At 40.8% G+C, this 22,034-nt stretch overlaps 1 protein-coding gene across 2 annotated transcripts in view; it reads right to left on the bottom strand.

Moving 5' to 3' along the window:
• Window positions 1-22,034, bottom strand: part of LAMA4 (laminin subunit alpha 4) — a 142,483-nt gene that overhangs the window by 55,456 nt on the left and 64,993 nt on the right. For both annotated transcript variants that reach the window (XM_027057066.2, XM_027057065.2), the window contains exons 8-12: window positions 20,554-20,664; window positions 13,344-13,455; window positions 10,028-10,195; window positions 7,624-7,817; window positions 3,278-3,394 (exon numbers count right to left, since the gene is read on the bottom strand). In XM_027057066.2, coding sequence (XP_026912867.2) covers window positions 3,278-3,394; window positions 7,624-7,817; window positions 10,028-10,195; window positions 13,344-13,455; window positions 20,554-20,664 — 702 coding nt within the window. The remainder of the gene's footprint in view (window positions 1-3,277; window positions 3,395-7,623; window positions 7,818-10,027; window positions 10,196-13,343; window positions 13,456-20,553; window positions 20,665-22,034) is intronic.

The raw sequence follows: 22,034 nt of genomic DNA, 5'->3' as shown, positions 1-22,034 counted from the left end.
CACTACTATAATAATTTTGCATGATTATTCCACCCACCAGACTACATAATTGTGGAAGGCAAGATTTGTGTCTAATTTATTTTTGTATTCTCAGAATGTAGCATAGTTCTTAGCACAAAGGGTTTATTTCTGTGGAGACAGTATTAAGTCTCTAGCTATTTGGTAGATCATCTGGGGAACAACTTTGAAGAAAATTATATTTAGTTGTATAAGCAGAAAGAATACCATGGACATTCCACCTTTACTTATTAATTAATTAAATAAATATTCAGCATATGCCCACTGTGTGCCAGGCACTCTTTTAGGAGATAGAATGCATAACTATGAATATAGTCTCTGCTTTCAGGGAATTTACAACCTAGTGGGAATATATAGATTATAGATAAATGGTCAAATAATTGAACAAATTAATTTCAGAGAGTAAAAAGTATTTTGAATAAAATAGTATGAGTGGGATGGGTTGGAGAGTGATTGAAGGTAAAAACACCATTTGCATTGAATGTCACAAGGACGCTAGCCATTTGAAGATCTGGAGACAGCAGGTGCAAAGGTCCTGAGGTGAGGAAAAGTGTGGTGTGTTTGAAAAATAGAGCAGAGTTGGAGGGTGACAGGGAGGAGTGGACTGGAAGGTAGTGAGTGGGGAAGAGATACGTGGATTGAGGTAGAGTGATGGGTCAGAGTCAGGTCACTTAGGAACCATGGTAAAATGACCTTGTTTCTTACTCTAAGTTTCACTGGAGGTTTTTGTGTGGGAGAAATAATATTTTTAAGGGATTGTTCTGCTACTGAATGGAGACTGAGTCTTGAGGGGCAAGAGTGGAGGTAAATGAATAGGTAGGAGGCTCCTTTGGCAGTTCATGCTGGAGAGGAGGTAGCCTGGACTGCAGAGTAGAAGCAGCGAAGGGAGTGGTCAGAAACCAGGAGTCCTTTTGGAGATAGGGTCAATGGGTCTTATCGAAATGGGAAGGAGGAGAGAGGAGAAATCAACAATGACTCTGGAGTTTTGATTTGAGCGAATGGGGTTGTGCCGGTTACTGAGGTGGGGAAGAAGCAGGTTTTATTCAGAATGTGTTAAGTTTGATATGACTATTACACATCTAAGTGGTAGATAAAATCCCTGAGTTCTTACTAGAAAACTTTAAGTAAGCATTTGGATATGAGTCTGGAACTCAGTGGAAGTATGAAAGCTGGAGGTATAAATTGTGGGGCCATGCATATAATTGTTCTTTAAAGCCATGGGATTCAATGCAATCAGCTAGGGAGAAAGGGTAAGTATCAAAGAGGGCCCAGGACTGAGAATGGAGCCATTCAGTATCAAGAGCAGGGATGGACCAACAGCTCAGGGCCACGTACAGCTCGAGGCCTGTTTCTACACAGCTCCTAGCTAAGGACATTATCTAAATTTTTGAAGAGTTGTAAAAAATAAAAACAAACAAAAAATAAAAAAAAACCACACAGAAAAAAAGGGAGTGTGGTTATACGTGGCCTGCAGAGCCTAAAATAGGTAATACACAGAGGATGTGCAGAGGTGAAGCTAGCAGAGGAGGCTGGAAAAAAGTCTCCAATGAGGTGGGAGGAGGACCAGGTGAGGGGGGAGGGTACTGGAGGAGCCAGGATGAAAACTCTGAGTGTTTAAATAAGGAGAAAATGTTAGTCAGCAAGGAGGCTAAGAATGCTGAGGAGGGAGAAGTAACCGTGGTTTTGGTTATGTTGAGTTCACTGATGACGTGGACAAGAACAGTCTCGGTGGAGGGGCATGAAATCCCATTTGGAGTGGGTTGTGTACCGAAGGCAGCAGATGGCTGGAAGGTGGATATGCCAGCCATAAATGACTCTCGAGGTGTTTTGCTGTGAAGTTGAGCAGTGTAGAGTAGTGAATGGGGCAGAGATTAGAGGCATGCAGGCAAGGGCTTTCTTCTTTTAAAGGATAGGAGATACTTACACATGTTTCCATGTTGGCAGCAATGGTTCAGTGGAGAGTAAGAATGGGACCAAAGAGAAGAGAGAGGGCATACTTTCAGGGGGAAACCTGCGGCCCCGTTCTTGAGGTGGGGAAGGATGGGATTCAGAGAACAGGTGAGGAGATGAGACTTCAACAGGAGAAGGGATACTTCACTAATTATAGTAAGAAGGAAGGTAGAGGTGTGCATAGAAATGCAGGTGGGCTGGTAGAACTGGGGAGAAAGATGAGGGAAATTCTCTTCTCTTTGTTCCTGTTTTTCAGTGAAGCATGAAGCAAATTCACCAGCCAGACTGATAGAAGGGAAGGTGAATTTTTCACTATGTTGGCTTCTCTGGTATGGCCATGATGCTGGGGATACTTGGGTTTACTGGGCTATGGGGATAGAATTCTCATGTGCGTACAGTAAGGGAAGAGGTGGATAAAGAAGTTAAGGCTGTTTGCAAATAATGATTATACAGTAGTCCCCCCTTCTCTACAGAGAATATATTCCAAGATACTCAGTGGGTACCCAAATCTGTGAATGGTACCAAACCCTGTATATACTATGTTTTTCCTATGTGTATAAGCCTATGATAAAGTTTAGTTTATCAGTTAGGCTCAGTAAGAGTGTAATAATAATGAGTAATAATAAAATAGAACAATTATAACAATATACTCTAATAAAAACTGTGAGAATGTGGTCTCTCTCTAAAAATGTCTTATTGTACTGTACTCACCCTTCTTGTGATGATGTGAGATGATAAAACGTCTATGTGATGAGATGAATTGAGGTGAATGAGGTAGGTATTGTGATGTAGCATTAGGCTATAGGAGGGATAAGCAGGGTGGGCTGGAGGAAAAGCTTGTTGGGCAGAAGAAGTTATGGGGACCGGAGGTCTGAGAGCTGGTGGGCTCATCCATCTCGATTTTGGTGTCACCAAGGATAGTGATGGGAGTAGGGATGGAGAGGAAGACAGGGAGCTTGGCGCTGAAACAGTCGAAGAAGAATGAGATGGTGATCAGATGACTTTAAAATGATCTCCTTTCAGTAGCTAGGAGCCACAGGTGGCACTATTGAGCACTTGAAATATGGCTAATTCAATGGAGGAATTCCATTTTAATTTCTTTCATTTTTAGTCGTTTAAATTTAAACAGTCATATGTGGGTAGTGCCGCCATGCAGTGAGGGAAACTGAAAACTTCAGTCTCCTGATCCTACTTCTGTAACTCCAGTTAACTTGACAGATTTGAATTGGATTCCACTGTTGTTCTGTGACAATGAGCCGCTGTTCCGATCTGTTATAAATACAAACCTACAAGCCACATGCATCCCTACCTTTATTATATCATCAAGTTCTGAAAGGGTCAGACGGGGTGTTGTCAGAGAATCCAAAGACGTCTTCAGAGAAGCATTCACCCCTTCCATCTGTTCCCTCACTCTCTCGTGTTGTTTCTGTGGGAAGAAAGCGTAAGATACAGCAGAAGAGAAGGTCACTGTAGAGAAAGCATCAGGCAGAATGGTCAATGTCACCTCCTGTCTTTGTGCTCAGACAAATCTAGGTTCCTCTCATGGCCCCAAGACTTAATTGCTGTATAACTTTGGGGAATTCTACTCATGTCATGCTCCGTTTTTTCATTTATTATATGGGGGTAACAAATGTAAGCACTTTGGGAGCTCTGAAGCACTTAGGTATGATTATTGCTCAAAACACCATCATCTCAAGGGGAGTGACCACTTCAGAGAGAGCCTTTGACTTTTTCTCCACAAATGTAAAAAGTGGGACACCGGATGCGGGAGTGCACAGAAGCTCTATATTCGCACTAAGTGGAAAATGAATTAATTCAGAAAGGCATTTCATGTGCTGACTTTGGGCCAGGCACGGATAGCTCATTTGGATAGTAATACAGCATATACAAAACAATCTTAAAGTCCTTAAAAATATTTTTTTAAATGGCCCTACTATGAAAGCATGAAATTGTGATCTTGCTTCCTGGCACTCTGAGCTCGTAATGTTAGATGCTCAGACTTTTTGAGGAGGGAAAATGGCCCAAGTGTTAATCTATTTTTTGATGAATGTTTTCATTTCTACCTTCGCTGTTGGGTTCTAGAAACAGGCATGTTGTGATTTTGAAGAAATATTAGATAGCCTCAAATGAGTCTGGAGTTTGAAAGCAACACAGAATGATACTTTAAGAGGGAAAAGTAAAAGACTCATTTTACAATCTGAGTAAAAAATGAGTCAAAGTTACTTTAGAAGTGGTAATTTGAATGGAGGTTGAAATATATGACTTATGGTATGATCTAAGATATCATGGGAATAATTACAGAAGCCCAGATATAGAAGGACACACTTCCTAAATTCATCTCAGTGTCTTTCGTGTTCCCTGCAGTCTTTTCTAATTTAGGGAAGGAAGATGGAAGCATCTTCTCCAAACACGTTGCAACAGGGGAAGATATAGGTCCAAGGACAGAAAAGAACCCCATTTGAACATCTTAATGCAAGAACCTTCCAAAATCAATTTCCCCTCGAAATCCACCAAGCTTAATACAGTGTGACTATCTGGGGTTAATTATTCTTGTCTCCACAAGCAGCGGGAGTCACACAGCTCTATACAAAAGCAGTATCTTAATATAAGAGTATTATCTACTTGGCAATGAAATCATGCCATTTGCAGCAACGTGGATGGAACTGGAAATGAAATATGCTGAGTGAAATAAGTCAGTCAGAGAAGGACAGATAACATATGTTTTCACTCATATGTGGATCTTGAGAGACTTAACAGAAGACCATGGGGGAAGGGAGGGGAAAAATACAAACAGAGAGGGAGGGAGGCAAGCCACAAGAGACTTTTAAACACAGAGAACAAACTGAAGGTGGATGGGGAGGGGCTTGGGGGAGAGGGGAGATGTGTGATGGGCATTGAGGAGGGCACTTGTTGGGATGAGCACTGGGTGTTGTATGGAAGCCAATTTGATAATTAAATTTAAAAAATTGATTAATGCAAAAAAAAAAGAAAAAGAAAAAAAAATAAAATAAGGGTATTAAGGTAGGTAAGGAAAGGAGGTGGAAAAGGTTGGTATTATTTAGCTCGTTCAGAGAGATTTTCCTTCTGAGACCTGACACCTGTCGGAAGATCTTGTATCTGGTCCCCTTAAGGGAACGCAGGTAACACCCGGAAGTCAGAGCCAAACTTTAAAGCCTTGTGGTAACAGCACTGAGTGATAGGTTCATTTGCAGTAGTTAGAAAATGATGTTTCAAGTTAAGGGGTTTATCACTTATCATATACTGTACTCATCATATACAGCCTTAGACAGAAATGAATAAACTTAGCTTTGAAACAAAGATGCTCCCACAGAAAGAAGGTCAATTTGAACAAAAGAGAGTTTTGAAAACTAATACTTATGAAAATGATACACAATTAGCACTATTAGGCATGCTCAATCTCCATTTCACATATGCAAAGAATAAAAAAAATCCTGATTCTTAAAAAATGATAGAAAGAGTTCGGGGGGGGCAGAGCTTTGGTTAAGTTAATTGTGCTTTTTAAAATATAGAATCTTACATTCATCTGATGAAGATTTTTATTATTCCTAGTTGTGTGGCTACTGTTTGCACATATCAAAACAGTTAAAGTGTGTGGTTATTTTTGGTTTTGTAAAAAGATCAGAAATTTGGTGTGATTCTTTTCTAAGATGTGCTGTAGGTCTGACAGTGAAATGTGAAATTGCAATACTTAAGTATAGTAGGGAAGACAGATCCGTTAATGGCTGATCACAGTACAGAAACGGGAATGTCACAAGGTTTGTCATGGGATTGCTGAAGAAAGCACCTGTTAACTTGGGGATAGGGAGTAGGCCTCCTGGAGGAGGTGCCTGGGACTATCCAGGCAAAAGAGAAAGGAAAAAGAAATCCATTCCAGGCAGATGGGATTACTGGGAGTGTGATGTTGCCTGCACTGAACACGTCAGGCAGGGACACAACAAAAGGCAAGGCCAAGGAGGCTGGCAAGGGTCGATCAGAGATGGTTCCTCATGGCATGTGAAGGACCATAGACTGTCCTATAGGACAGTGTCTCAAATGTTCTTAACCATAACCCACAGTAAAAAATGAATGTTTTGTTGCAACACTAAAGCAGAAATGTGATGAAACCAGACTTCCCTATACATGAGGTGCTTTGATATTTTCTATTCTGTTCTTTCCATTCCATTCTATTCCATTCCATTCCATTCCATTCCATTCCATTCCATTCCATTCCATTCCATTCCATTCTATTCCATCCATTCTCCTTTTTTTTTTTTTGGTCTTTTTAAAAAATGCTTGTTGTTATTTGTTATTTGTTATAGTTGTTATTCAACTATACTTCAACTTTTAAAAAAGAGCTGGTTACAACCCTCCAAACTCATTTTATGATCACTCAGTGGTTTACAAGCTGAAGCATCAAAGGCACTGCTATGGGTCAGGAGGAGAAAATGAAGGGTTTTAACAAGAGCAAGTGGTGACCCCCAGGACTGTAATGGAGGTGGCTGATCAGTATGGGTGGGGAGGGTGGGTGGGAAGGGAGAAAGAATGGGAGGGAGAAAGGGAGAGGCTATTTTGGTTGCTATCTTGACCATTATTGTTCTAAAAGATATTGACTCAGGGATTCCTCCTATTAGAAAATGGTGGTGACAAGTGTAATTAATTTGTTTTTTTTCAGTTTTTATTTATTAAGTAATCTCTACACCCAATGTGGGGCTCGAACTCATGACCCCAAGATCAAGAGTCACATGCGCTTCTGACTGAGCCAGCCAGAGATGCCCCAAGGGAAATTCACTTTTATTTAGGAAAATGTTCAGTGACTTACTGAGAGATGGTGATGACTGAAAATCAGGGCGGAGAGCCTCAGTTAAGTTGGTTTCGAAGACAATAAAAATAAACACAACTGAATTAATGAATTTGCTCACAGTTGCTTCCTATTTTTTGACATTGTTATTTTAGTCTCATCTGTATAAGTCTGTCCAAAGATACACACATCTCCCTATCAGAGGATGGCCCCTCTCGATCGTGGTGGCTGTGAGTGCCTGCATTGCTTGCAACAGCCGTGACCACCACCAGATCTAAGCCCCCTAAGGTGGGCATGCACAAATCCTGCCCCCCATAGGGATCCTGGCCTTTGCAAGCTGTGGCTACGTCTGGGAATTTCTCTCACCTCTTTGTATCTGCACGACCTTTGGCTTGAATTAGATTCCGTATCTGTGTGCATACCGACCAGCCAGGCTGTGCAATTTGCTTATCTCGCCTTTCCAGAAATTATACATACCCTCCTAGGCACATGTTTCTGAGTAGCTTTGATGTTCTAGTGCTCTCAGTTTAAAAAAGGAAAAACAGGCAAGCATAGGACTAGCACATTGGTTACTCACTTGCAAGAACAACGTACCCATACACATTGACACAGGCACCAAGAACAACTACATTCTTACTGGTGCGAAAGCAAAACAATTAGAATGATTTCAACTTGATTTTAGGTGCACACGCTTACATTAGCAAGTTAAAGCGGCAAAACATGGACAAATCTTTTAAAGCTATGAATATCTGAATGTACCAATATTTTACAAAAATCGCGAGCCAACTGTCCCTCCTTGTTGTAACTTTGTGTCATATGTGTCTGAAATGCATTTACGGGTGGAACATCCACCGTACCTCGAGGTCCCGCTGCCTGGCTGCTGTGGCTCTGTTCATGTCTTCGGCGTCCCTGACGCGGTCAAGAGCCTGGTCAAGTGATTCCTGGAGGTCTGACAACTTAGCATTGTGGTCATCCAGCTGCTCCAGCACAACAGGAAACAGGGAGCGAGTATCATTGTACAGCCGCTGCCAGTTCTCAGCTTGGTTCAGCACTGGCAAGACATGGACACAGAAACTCAGTCTGGGCTTCTCCTGTCTCCTCTCATTCCATCCAGCATTCAGCAAAGACGCAAACTTGTCAGGCCATGCCTTCCTTAGCAATAGAGACTGAAGCTCTTGTTCGCAAAACTAGCCCCATGTCTTATACTGGAAGAAAGAAATCCTATTTTGTAGGATTGAGAGCCCCTGGATGGCAGTCAGCCAAAAAAAAAAAAAAAAAAGAGTTTGGTTCGTTTTCCCATCGAGATGATGATTTATGTGGAAACTGTGTTGTTATTATACTGTGTTTATTATTACCCAGGTTATTAGTAATTTTACCATATAAAAGGGTTTGAATGTACCATAGTTTTACTATTAAAAATAACCCAAATTATCTTGTCTGTTACCGACAAGTGATGTTCACAGCTGCTCATTTTCTGTATTCTCTCCAGGCAAGTGCTTTTAGTTAGCTTCTTTAGGTCAAACCTAAACCATTACTTTGGTAATGAAGAGTTACCGTTGACTTTGTGGTATGAAGGTTGAAGGACAAGGATATATTCTTAAATTCTGTATAGGTCTTAATTCTCTGATCAAGGTAGTATGCATTGACTATGTGCCTTAATGTGATTTTCCCTCCAGGGAGTATCAGTCTGTCTCTTGGAGGTCTTGTATTTTCTTTCATCTGTGTGAGCACAAGATGCAAGTTCATAGCTGAGCAAAGAGAGTGATTAAAAACGCATCCACGAGGTTGGAAGGTGGCTAAGTGGGGGATGTGGTTGGTTTCATTTCCCCAGGGCAGACTCGTTAAAATTCCCAAACAGGCAAGAAATGTGGAAGCATCCGTCTATGACATTAGATCTCCAGCCTTCCTGAGTGCTGCCTTCATCCTGACTCAGAAATGGGGCTGGAGGTTCGTCTTGAGTTCTTACTGTTTAAGACTTAATACGTTTGCTATGGTAATATGCCTTTACGTGAAGAATGTTCCTCTTCTCAAATATTCGTAATAATTTGCAGCAGAAGTTGCTAGTAATGATCATAGGAAAATAACCCAGCGCAGGTGTTCTTAACCCTTTTTTTGTGCCATGGGACTCTTTGCAATCTAGTGAAAGCTTCAGACCCCCTCTTATAATGTATTTAAAAATGAATAAAGTAAAATACATAGACTTAAAAAGAAGACCAATATATTAAAAAACAAATTGGTACTATAAGAACACATATGCCTCTTCTATTTTGAATTACTGCTAAACTTAATGTTGTGAGATAAGAACAACAGCTAGTATCTGATACCCAAATCCACGGCTTCTCTTGTTGATTGTGTAGATTAAAATGGACACAAATTCTTTGCAACTCTCCCCATCGAGAGTGGAGTCTATTTCCTCACACCCTAAGTCTGGGCTGGTCTGGGCCAGTAGGATAGATATGACATCTTTGAGTTCCACTCTTGCCTTCCTGGAAGGCTCCTGCTAAATGAGTGAGGCTGGGCTAGTCTCCTTGAGGGTAAGACACTATAAGGGGGGGAGGCCCAGCCATCTGCCCCTAAGGGCCAGGACATATGAGTGAGCCCAGCTCCTGCTACATCGAGCAGAGATGAGCTGTCCAGGTTGAATTAAGCTCATATTGGAAGCCTATGAAGTCATGAACAAATAAATGGTTATTGTTTTAAAAGAATATGTTTGGGATGAGTTGTTTGTCATTGATAACTGATAAAGTAACCAAGTCATAGGTTCGCTAATACTACTGTTGTGTGTTGCCTACATTCATCATTAAAGGAAATGTCAAAACTCGGAGGCTGAAAGCCTAAAAGTCATTCACCAGACTTCAGAATGTGAGTGTTGCTGGGCTTGTAGCTTTACTGCCTTCTCAATAAGATTCCTTTTATTGTTGTTCTGAAAGCTGGTTCCCCTTAGCTTTTCTTCCCCTGTTTTATATGTTTCCACCAACTGTTAAGTCCCTATTTCTTCTTCTCAGGAGTTAAAGGTCTATAGATTCTGTGTGAGATCTCAACTGTTTTTCAAAACCTCGAGGTTGGGCTTGAGTCTAAAACTCTTGGTCATTTAGTTAAGTTGTCCTAAATGATTCCCTGAGGCCGTGTACAAGTTCTAAATAGCTCCAAATATTGGGAATTGCTTGCTTTGACCAAATGTTCCCTTGCGGCTCAATGTCCTCTCTTGGACCCACAAAGGAAGCAAACATGTGCTGTGTGCCAGGAGTTGAATACACCTACGTTCCTGGGCTTCATCTGCCTCCTCGTCCACTAGCTCCCGCTGCATGAGGAATGGTTGACGGCGTCTGATCTCCTCAAGCATCTTCTGGGCCAACACCATCTTCTCAGAGATTTCCTCAGAGCTAAGTTCCTGTTCCTCCCCATAATAGAGCATCTTGTTGTTGATCTCTGAAAGGAAGGACACAGTGAGGAAAGAAAGCAGGGTGGGGTGTCTGGGCATTTTACAGTGATGCCACTGAAAACATGGAGGGAGGGCAAAGGGCAGGGCTGATCCCCAAATGGAAAGAGGGTATCATTCAAAGACTGTTCTGATGTTCATGCTGCAAACACTGGTGGCAGCATTGGAATTCGCCATATATTCCAAGGAGAAGTAAAACTTGAGGAAACGATTCTGCCTCCCCCCATTTGGTGTCTTCAGAATGGGAATGGGATTAATACAAAGCCTTTCCTGACTGCAGCTGTGTCTGGTTTCCATGGTAATTCCTGAACGTTACTATGTAAGGCACACAAACCTGGGGTCTTTGATCAACCTTTTGAATAAAATATATAACTTGGAGAAAATTATCTGAGGTATCTCCTGTCATATGTAGGATGTGTTAGAGGTATTAATTATATTTCAGCCAAAGATCTGACCAAAGCTCTAAATCAAAATAAAAGCATATTGATAGTTGTTCAAATGGGTCTTTCAGATTATTCTACAGACCAGATATAAAGTAGAGGTTTGTTTTAGTGTGATGTGAGTTTTCGTTTATTAATATATATTAATAATTAATCTATCTATCTATCATCTATCTATCTATCTATCTATCTATTTTTGCAATAGCTATTTGCCTTCTGTAGTATGACTGTTTTTCGAGATTGGGCCATTTTGATTCCGTGTCATTTTCACTCCACTTCCATACATAAGTAAGATATCGGATGGAGAATTTTAGAACCGAAGAGACTGCTGACGCTCAGAGAGATGAGATAAGTTGTCCAAATCCCAGCAGTGCTGAGTTGTTCTCTGATTTTCTCTTCCTACTACATATGATCAGATGAAAGTTATGTAATTGCCACCTTGTCCGTATGACAGGTCTGGGAGGAAGCACTTTATCTTCCTGGCATAAGTGAAATTGTGTGTCTGTGGTTTACTGTGATGTATGCGGCTGGCCAGACAAGACGGGTAAACAAACACTGGTGTCACATAAATCATACCAGATACGGGCTTCTATTTTATATGGATAATAGCTTGAAGGTCACCAGTAATTTTTTTACAGACGGTTGGGAATAAGGAATGACACGCTATTGATACTGTGTCACATTCCTGAATTCCAAAGGAAAGGAGATAAATGGGGTAAGGGGTTTTTTAACACTATAAATATTACTGAGAAAGTTACAGAGAAAACCAAGATATGCTAGAAACGAAACTTATGAAAGGATTAAACATTTACTTTTCAAGTGAAATCTATAATATTAACTCTGGAAATAAACTAAACATAGATTTTTTTTTTTCCCCACCCTCAGATCTAACACTTCCAGGGCTGACTCGTTTGGCATTTTGATCCAAATATTACATTTACAATTCTGGCCTGTTTTATTTTAGCCACGTCTGGAATAGATTAGAAAAAGGAAATGCAGGCAATGACATTTTTTGCCTTGGTCTTTGGAGACTATTCATACATTATTTAAAAAAAAATTTTAATGTTTATTTATTTTTGAGACAGAGAGAGAGAGAGCATGAAAAGGGAAGGGCAGAGAGAGAGGGAGACACAGAATCTGAAGTAGGCTCCAGGCTCTGAGCTGTCAGCACAGAGCCCGATGCGGGGCTCGAACTCACAGACCGCGAGATCATGACCTGAGCCAAAGCTGGACGCTCAACCGACTGAGCCACCCAGGCGCCCCTTCATACATTATTTTCAAAAGGTGAACTGATGGCAGTTATTGTTTCCCATTTACACTTTTGTATTTTTTTCATCTTTTCTTGTGCTTACAGGGTCAAATAGAGGGCTTAGATTCCTTCCAAATGAAACACGTTAGAATAAAAATTTTATAACAGCAAATGTGAATTATTTTCTCTGAATGGCTTACTAGAATGCTGGCTTTACTTGCTGCCTAGAGGGGCATTTATTTCTTAATTAGATGAGGTCAGCTAATCCAGGCTCAATCCGACTTTTTGAAAAAAATCAATGGTAGCTCTAAAATGTTATAGGAAAAAAATATTTTATTGGTAGGTGCAAAAGCATGAGTCAGTGAGGATGGGAGTGAGGGCTGTTTGAAATGCGTGCCATTCATTTTTATTATGTATTGTAGGAAATACAGCAAATGTCTAATCTTGGCTCCATTCATCCCTTTGCCTGGAGTATGTTCCCTATACCTCAGGGTAAAGATATGACCCTCTCACTGTGGGTTCCTTTTCTGCCACTGCGCTTGGTGTTGTCATCTAGCTCTTAATACATAGGATAAAAGCTATGGAGGCACACAAATACTGTATCTTAGCAGACTGTAACCCAAGGAAAGTCTCTTTATTTTAGAACAAGTGAGAGCGCCTGTTTTCTGTTGATAAATTGAAGGCTGGCTTTCAATGGGCTATTAAGATGGTTTTCAAAATACTGCCCGCACTCATCAGAAGTTAGCACAAATAAGTAATCCTCTAAGAGGGAAGGTAAAATCTGCCACTGCGTTTTAGGCCGAAGAACTGTCACACGTCCCCTCCAGACTTCTCTTCTGAACTGGGGATCAGAGCATGTTGCCTCCCTGGTCCTTGGGAAATGGGATCATCGAGACAGTTTAGGACAGTTTGGATTAGTGCAATTTCCTGCCACTCTAAAGGTGATATTTTTTGCTGCGGATAGTTGAGAAAAACATGACACTCAGGACTCCATAGCATTCCGTTTCTTGTGCTGGAAAGGTATTCTGGCATTCCACTTTAGTGAAATGCCTGGAAAGGGAATGATTCTATACATTTATTCTTGACAGCTAACAGATAGTAAGTAGGGATAGTACTCAGAAATCCTAGCGAACAAACTGGATGACTATATATGTGTGTGTGTGTGTGTGTGTGTGTGTGTGTGTATGTATATATATATACATGTATATATATATACATACATATATATATATACACACACACATACACACACACACCATAAATATACTATATACTATAGTATGAATACCATATGCATACACTATAAATCCATACATATTTCCTTACATAGAGCTCTCTAACAAGTTACTGGCACATAGTAAGCACTATCAGTAGCCATTATTTTTGTTGTAGTTTAACAACACGAATGATTCCTCGACATTAGGCTGCACCAGAAGAGAATATATTTACCTTTAATTTTATCCCTCATATCATGAGCTTGCTCCACAAGCTGCGTGGCGTGGTTGATGGTATCCATGCTTTCCTTCTGAGCCAGTTCGCCCCTTCTTGAGGCTTGACTTTCCTACAAAGAATCCATATAAACACCAGCTTAAATTTATGAGAAGGGAATGTTGTGTATGTGCGCATAGCAGTGGGTGGGCATAATGCATTCCATAAACATAAATTTCCTTGGCACGTGGAGCTTCTATAACATAGAAAATGGTCCCAGAAATCATGCATGAATGTGATGTGATGACCAGCTTTAGAACTGCAGAATGCTATAAAATCAGCCGTATTCCTACGCCATCAGTCACAGTTGGGTCCAAACCAATCACCTTTCATATGTAATTTACTCTTTGAATTTTTACTGTATCTCAGGATTCCAGACTAGGAAATTACCCGTGTCTGCTGATCAATTTGACATTGTGCTGATGGAAGGGCTTAAAGTTTCAAAGGGGAAATCGTTGAGAAAGTAGGCAGACCTTGAAATGCTTCGTGCGTCTAGGGGCTCCTGGGTGGTCCCACCAGAGCTGACACTGATTTACCACAGAGATTTAAAGGATTATGCTGACTGGGCTCAATGCTGTTTTCAGTGCTGCATTCCAAATTCCCATCAACACTGATGCCACTTGGGTACAAATAACCACTCAGGCAGATCTGGCTCAGAGTGAATTAGACTCTTTCCTGAGAAGCAGACTCCATTCTCTCCGCCAGGGAGCTTCTGTTTCAGAGCTCCCATGTAGTAGTTGTCCAAATGAAATTCGAACTCAAATGTGGCTTCTGAAAGCGCATGTGGGTGTGTGAGTGTATGTGCATGTTTCTGTGTGTGTCAGGACAGAAGCTGATCTAAGAAATGGTTTAAGGGCAGGACACTGGCCTGTATGCACAGCATTGGGGATGTGTACTGTGTATATCCCTTTGGCATTAGAAAGACTGACTCACGGGTTATATTTAAGGGGGGGAAGGAGTTCTCTGATCACACTTGGCAGATGCCTATTGGCCTCATCTGGTGCTCTTTCGGCTCAGTTCTATTACAAAGTGCCGTCGTGTCTGAGTGGACTGCGTGGTCTGTCCCACTGCACAGGTTCCCTGGGACAGGGAAGGGCCCGTTTCAAACTTTTTTTCTCTCACCCAGTGTTCTAGCCAGAGGGTTGTGCCATGATTTGACCTGAAATGCTTTGGCTTTCTAGGCATAACCAACCCACATAAGTGGCCCTTAGTCAAGGAAGAGAAATGCAGAAGTGGTGTCATAGCAAACACGTGCCCTGGAGGTTTTTTTTCAAGCAAGTCCGGAATCCCTTCCACATAAAGCCCCCTATAGAGCAGTAGTGCAACCATCAGACCCTTCCCGAAACAGTGGGGTTTCTGAATGGACACTGCATTCTGAGTCATTGCATTCCTTCCTCCAATGCCTGTCTTCTTCTTGCCTCATTCTAATGCTTTCCAGAAACACAACATCTGTGGTCATTTAAAAATCATATGATGCAGGGACACCTGGGGGGCTTAGCTCGTTGAGCGCCTGACTTCAGCTGAGGCCATGATCTCACAGATCATGGGTTCAAGTCCTGCTTGGGGCCCTGTGCTAATAGTTCAGAGCATGGAGCCTGTTTCAGATTCTGTGTCTCCCTCTCTCTCTGCCCTCCCCCACTCTCACTCTGTCTCTCTCAAACATAAATAAACATTAAAAAATTATATGATGCAGAAAATAAAATCAATCTTATTCTTGATGTCACGCTTCCTGCTTTTAAAAAGTATGGACACAAACCTTGAAAACATCTAGAAATTTTTTAAAAATCTAGTTGATTTTTGATCCAGTTCAAATTATATTTGCAAAACACAACACTTATATCTTTTACTTTGGTTTCATCCTTCAAAGAAAAAGGCCTATTGTAATTACTGTGTTCATTTAACTTATTTCTTGATATGGAAACTTTTAAGTGAAACAATGAAAGGCCACTGGTGGGTGGGGGGGAAGGTGTGAATACTGCTAAGAAAATTTCTTTCTGACAAACACTAGAGGGCGCTTAGTAACACTATATAAGAAAATAAGTGTTTAAGCAATGTCTGTGACTTTACACAGCAAACTTACTGGCTATAATAGAAGTCATGCCTTATTGGAAAGATTTATGTTTTTCTGTAACTTTGCTTACGGATGAAAAATAAAAATAACGGTATGGGCACATGGTAAAACCAGCGTACCTTGCTTTAAGAAAAGCCAAAATTAAAAAATTAACTCACAACTATAAACTAGTTGATGGTTTACATTATAAATAGATTAATCATTTACTTACCCCAACAACAAATTCTCCCTGTACATATTTGGTATAAAAAGTGGCAAAGGGGCACCTGGATGGCTCAGTTGGTGAAGCGTCTGACTTTGGCTCAGGTCATCATCTCACAGTTCGTGAGTTCAAACCCTGCCTTGGGCTGTGTGCCATCAGCACAGAGCCCACTTCAGATCCTCTGTCTCCCTCTCTTTACCCCTCCCCTGCTTGGGCTCTCTCTCTCAAAAATAAATAAACATTAAAAAAATTTTTTTAAGTGACAAGATCTTTTTGATAATACAGTGCATATGAAGGGTAGTGTACCTAGATGACTGATATTTTAAAAATCAACCAGACTAAGTGAAGATAATATCTAGGGTGAGAATAGACTTCATTGTTTAAACTGTGACACTTTTGAAAGTGAAAGCGGAACTTCTAGGAATCACTCTGGGAGACAAGCATAAATAAGGACAGTGCTGGACAAAACAGTAGTGGGAATAAAATGGTTCTGAAATGATGCTCCATTTCAGAACCTGTACAGTGATATCTACTTCTGTGGGTTTCCCTACCTCCTGAACATTAACGGCTTCTAAAAACCTTTCCAGACTTGAGTTCCTCCGAGCTACAAACTCAAATCTTTCTCTAACTGCCCTCTGGGCATCCACAGAGAAATGTCCTGAGTAATCCATTCTGTAATTTAATTTTTTGATTGATTGATTGATTTTTACATAAAGATCTCTACATATTTTTATAATCTTGGGGTTAGTGAGCAAGAGTTGCATGCATGCTTTACCTACTAAGTCAGCCAGGTGCCCCCCTTCTGTAATTTTAGAATAGTCATTTCTCCAAGCCAGAACTTCCCTCATGTCCAATTGGTCACCAAATCATTCTTATTCCGCTTGCCATTCTGGCCTCTCCTCCTGTTCCATACTACCACAGTCTCGGTTGATACCTGTTCACTGCAAATTCTGTTCAAATAAAGGCAAGGTAGCAATCAACCACTCTTTTTTTGAGAGACAAAGAAAGAGAAAGAGGGGTGGGGGTGGAAAGACAGAGGAAGAGGGAGAGACAGAGAATTTTAAGCAGGCTTCATGCCCAGTCCAGTGCAGAGCCTGACGTGGGGCTTGTGATCTCATGACTATGAGATCATGACCTGAGCTGAAATCAAGAGTCCGACGCTTAACCGACTGAGCCACTCAGGTGCCCCGCCAACCACTCTAGTCTAGACCTCTGTGGCAATTTTCCAGATTCCTGGTGCCCATATCTTCAGCGTCTTCACTCGCCAATCTATCATCCTTACTGCAGAAGAATGTTTCTGAAATTTCAAATCTGATCAGTTCATTGTCCTACGTAAATACTTCAATGTTCTCCAAAGCCCACAGGATGAAGCCTACATGTTCTTGAGCATGGTGGGCAAGGTTCCTCATGACCTGGCCTCTGAGAACTTCATCAGCAGTGTCTCCTGCGCCTTGCCTTACAGCTAACCTTTCAGTAGGCCAAGGCCAAAGTTTTTCTAGTTGTAGAACACACTATGTTGTTTCATATCTCCCTGCTTTCCTGGTACTTTTCTCCTGCTTAGGAAGTACTTGATAAACTCCCAGTAATTTTTATTTTATTTTATTTTTTTTCCAGTAATTTTTAAACACATAGGTTAATACTCATCTTCTCTAAGAAGTGTTCCCTAGCGTATGCCTAGTGAACAAGTTAATTATTTCTTCCTTAGAGTTATCTCTTTAGCCTGTACCATGCCTCTCTTATTGAACGCTATGTTATAATTACTTTGTTTTACATACCCGTTTACCCTGCTGGCTGTGAGCTCCTGGAGAGCAGGGTTTATGTTACATTATCATGTTCATTTCAGTATCCATAGCACTAGCACAATAGCTTATACACCAGGTGTTAGGTAATGCTTTTGGAATTGGAACATATTCTTATTTTTTGCCCTACCGTTTTGTCAGGATCAGAGATGAGCCCAGGTGCTTTTGATGTATAGAGGTGGTGGCCTACTTTCCTTCCAGTCCTAAAGATCTCTTCGATGACTTGATAAGCGAGGGAGCTTTTGTTGTGGCCAAAGGAGTAGGGAGGATATGGAGGGGATGGGGAAGTAGAGGGGTGGTGCAGCACCTTCCTGAGCCAGCCCTTGGAGACTGGGCTCTGCGACTTGGGGCTCTGCATTGCAACTTCAAGGCCCCGTTGTCAGGGGGCAGCACTGAAACTGAGAGAGGGCCCCTGCCTCTTCTCCTGCGTGTAGCCTAGCACCACTCAGACTTTGAGCATGGTGCCTGGGGAACATGGGAAAGTAGAATCTTGACTTGTCTTTGGCACTTTCTTACAGACATGACAAGCCAGTGGTAGAAGGGAGGTCGTTTTGAGCACCGACTATTTGAGAATACAAAATGCCTGGGCATCCTTTAGGGGATTCCCAGAAGTAAGGGCGTAGGAAAGGGCTGTAGACTTTTTCAAAAGAGGGCTAGGACGAAACCAGTTAACTTAGGTTAATGTAAACTGTGAGATTTGGGGCTCATGAGGTTTACGTGACAATTTGCAAACAGAGGTATTTTCAAGTTCAAGAGGCAACATTACTGTGATTAAAAAAAAATCATTGCGGGAATGAACCCACAGTGAAATCCTTCAATTAATTAATTAATTAATTAATTAATTTTATTTTAAAGTTTATTTACTTATTTTGAGAGAGGCAGAGACAGCGTGAACAGGGGAGGGGCAGACAGAGACAGAGAAAGAATCCCAAGCAGGCTCTGTGCCTCAAGCTGTGGAGTCTGATGCAAAGCTCAAACCCATGAAGAGTGAGTGAGATCATCACCTGAGCTGAAATCAAGCGTCGAATGCTTACCTGACTGAGCCACCCAGGCGTCCCTATCCTTCGCTGTCTTTAAAGGTAAATATTAGTTACTCATTTGGTAGAAGTCTTTCTAAGGCAACCTTTTCTTAAATCCTTCTAAGAATCAATCATGGGCTTTTCTGGACTAAAGGATTGAAGGATGCTTGAGAAGTCATTAAGACCAGCTCTGGGCATTCGTTTTGAAATCTTTCAGCAGTCTCAAACCATCAGGACTGTTGTCATAGTTAGAAGGACCTTATTTTCAATAAGAGTTCTTGGAAATACCTGAAAGTTTCAGTAGGTTTTTCATCAACCTTTTGCTTTGGTGGTCTCTTCTTGGTGCCCAGGAGCCTTTTCTACTGTGATCTCACTTAAAAAAATTTTTTTTAAATGTTTTTATCTATTTTTGAAGGAGAGAGAGATAGAGCATGAGTGGGGGAAGAGCAGAGAGAGAGGGAGACACAGAATTCGAAGCAGGCTCCAGGCTCTGAGCTGTCAGCACAGAGCCCGATGTGGGGCTTGAACTCATGAACTGTGAGATCATGACCTGCGCTGAAGTCAGACACTTAACCAACTGAGCCACCCAGACGCCCCACTACTGTGGTATCACTTGAAAGCTCGTGCTATTTTCTCCCCATGAATGTCTGCATTTAGGTTATATTGGAAGTGGAAAATTTGTACAACAAAAGGATCAGTCAGTCCATGTCTGAGCTGTGAGAGGAACTAATCTTGGGGAAAATATTTTCTCAAGAATTGAGACACTGGGCAAATTCCAACCATGACACCAGAAATGAAAAAGCAGTGAGTTTTTCACAAAGATTTCTTTCCTAGTATTTCCTTTGAAACTTAAGAGATCTCACTGCTTCCTACATATGCTCATGCTTGGATTTTAATATGCACAATGCATGGGAATGAGGGACCCAAGTTGCTTATACATTTCGAAGTAGCTGTATCTTCCAAAGATCCAATTGGAACAACTCATGTTTTTAGAAGCCTAATCTCGTAAAAGTTTATGAGGTCCAACATCAAAAGAGATGGCCAGAGTTAATTTGAACCTTTATTTTTGTAGGAAATAAGAATTATTTTTCAAAGAGATCTTCAATGTCAAACACCCATGTCTAAAAGTTGAAATCCGAGTACATTGGACAGCCTTGGTAGAGCATAATCAGGGGAAAAATGTGTCAAACATTTTAATACGTAAAATATGGCACCTGGTGGCTTAGTTATATTTTTCCTTATTAGTACAGATGATGGATATTTTTCCATTAGGCTCCTGGGGAGTGTATTTAATAGTCTTTCATGTTAACTCTGTTCTTCCTGTTTTCATGTTTTTCTTGTTCATTTGTGAGAGCTTTTACAAGTCATATTTCCCTCAATATTTTTCTTAGTCTGGTTGAATTCTTAGTTTATTTATTGTTTCACTGGGTATTTGAAATTTTATCTTGTCAACTCTATTACCTTTTTTAAATTACAATTCTTCATGCTATATTTAAATGTACTGTTATTTCCTTTCAAGGTTTAACAATGATTTCATTTTGCTTTCTTATGGATTTGAGATTTAAACTCAACTCTTAATCTGTCTGGAATTTATTTTAGTGTATGTTATAAAGAGAAAGTTGAAGGTGATTATTTTTCCTGTCTAACTGCAAAATTGCTTTCTCAGCATGGTTCTTCTTTCCTTTTATTATTTAATGGATCCTTTAGCAAACATTTAAATTTCATATTCTATATAATAAAGTTTATTTCTGGGCTCTCTACAGCTCTTAGCCATAAAATGTTAAGGCAAACAGCTGACCAACCATCCTAATTGAAACATCTATCAACCATATTAACCAGCAACAAATACAATGAAAGTTCCCCATAAACATAGTTTTTCAAGGAAAGTCATCAAAACGAGAAGAGACTGTAGAGATCAAGTATATTAACTTTCTCCACAGATCTTGCCTTGATTTATTTTAAGGCACATGGGTCACTGCATTTTTCCTTCATTGTGTTAAGCTTCAGTCGTTTGTGACTAGCCAGGCTCATGCCGGTTAAATCCTTTCTCTGAAGGCACTCCCAGACACTGAATACCTACCCTTTCTGCTAATTCCTCCACATCAGACAGAAGGCTTTTCATTGTGTTCTCAGCATTGTTGATTTGTATCTTTCTTAGGACATACTGGTTTTCTCTTTCTGACAATTTTGTCTGTGGAAAAGAAAAATGTTTTGAAAAAAAAAATCAGTAGATGTGCATACCAGGTTTTTAAACATATACATACAACGCTTTCAGTGTAAGGGGACTCAGAGCAGAATGTGAGCTTCTGTTACCAAAATCGTGGGGTCTGAAGGCTGCTGCCACCTTGTATGAAGGTTGGGGTCTGCACAAGGGTTCCCATGGTCTTCAGAGCTGAAGTTCTACGAGCTCTGCTCACTGGGCCGGAGACCCTGAACCAGGCTGTGCCGGCCATGAAGAAAGGGCATCTTTTTCTAATTTCACAAAAGGACCGTATAGACTGGTGGAGGCCCAGCGTGTGTGATCTTTAAAATTTCCATTTTGGCAGACCTTGGAGGAAATGATCAAGCCAGAAGGATCAATGTAATGTAAAATGGAGTTTGGAAATTCTCTTTCTTCTTTTTAGTGCAAGGAGAGTGATTCTCTTTATTTTGGACCATTTTCCCTTTCTCTCCCATTTTTGTGGAGTTTGGTCCAATGTAGCTTTCCTTGGACTACTTTGGAGAAAGCCTTTCGATCCTGGCACAGGCGTCCTGTCCTGTCTGTTATCATCATACCTATCTTGATGTTGTGCTGTTGAGGAAAGAGAGTTCAGGCGGTATCATGAGGCCTGTGTCTGGGTGACTCCTCAGAGAAGTACTGCCTGCATGTGTCCAAACAGATGAGTTTGGACAGGAATGATTGCTAAATTTGGAATAGGATGCTCACTAAGAGTCCATCCAGCTCTACAATTTTGTGATTTTTGGTTTGCTTCACAGTTTGCATATTTGGCCAATTGCTGTGGATGCCATCTATTTGCACCTCTAAAAAGTAGAGTGATGAGCACTTTCTATGGTGCGCACTGTTGCAACTGCTCTACGTATATCGCTTGCTGAATTCTCGCAACAACCCATAAGATGGGCGTGATAATTATCCTCAGTTGAGAAAACTGGAGAACTAAGAGGTTAAAATAACTTGCCCAAGGTCACGTAACTAGTAAGGATGAGAGCTGGGATTTGAATGCAACTGATCTGGTTTCAAAGTTTATGCTCTTAATCATTATGCTAAGTTGACAAACAGTAAAAATGTGTGCTGGCATTAATTCTATTCTTCTTTCAGTTAATTATCATTGTTTCAAAAAATGTCTGTTGGTTGTGATAGAAGCCGATGATTTAGAAGGGAAAAATACCACTTAAAGTTTAGCTGTATAAGCACTGTTATAATCTACTGTTTTTGACTGTTGTCAGCCTTTAACTGTTTATCAGATATTAACCACTGGACCTATGAGGAGACCCAGGGCGTGTATGTCTGTGTGCTCCAGTGTGTGTGTGAGTGTGGGAAAATGAGAGAGACTGTGTGTCTGT

Source organism: Acinonyx jubatus, chromosome B2 (assembly GCF_027475565.1).
Source record: "Acinonyx jubatus isolate Ajub_Pintada_27869175 chromosome B2, VMU_Ajub_asm_v1.0, whole genome shotgun sequence".
Lineage (NCBI taxonomy): Eukaryota > Metazoa > Chordata > Mammalia > Carnivora > Felidae > Acinonyx > Acinonyx jubatus.
The sequence above is the reverse complement of the archived record's forward strand: the minus strand, read 5'-3'. Positions and strand labels throughout refer to the sequence as shown.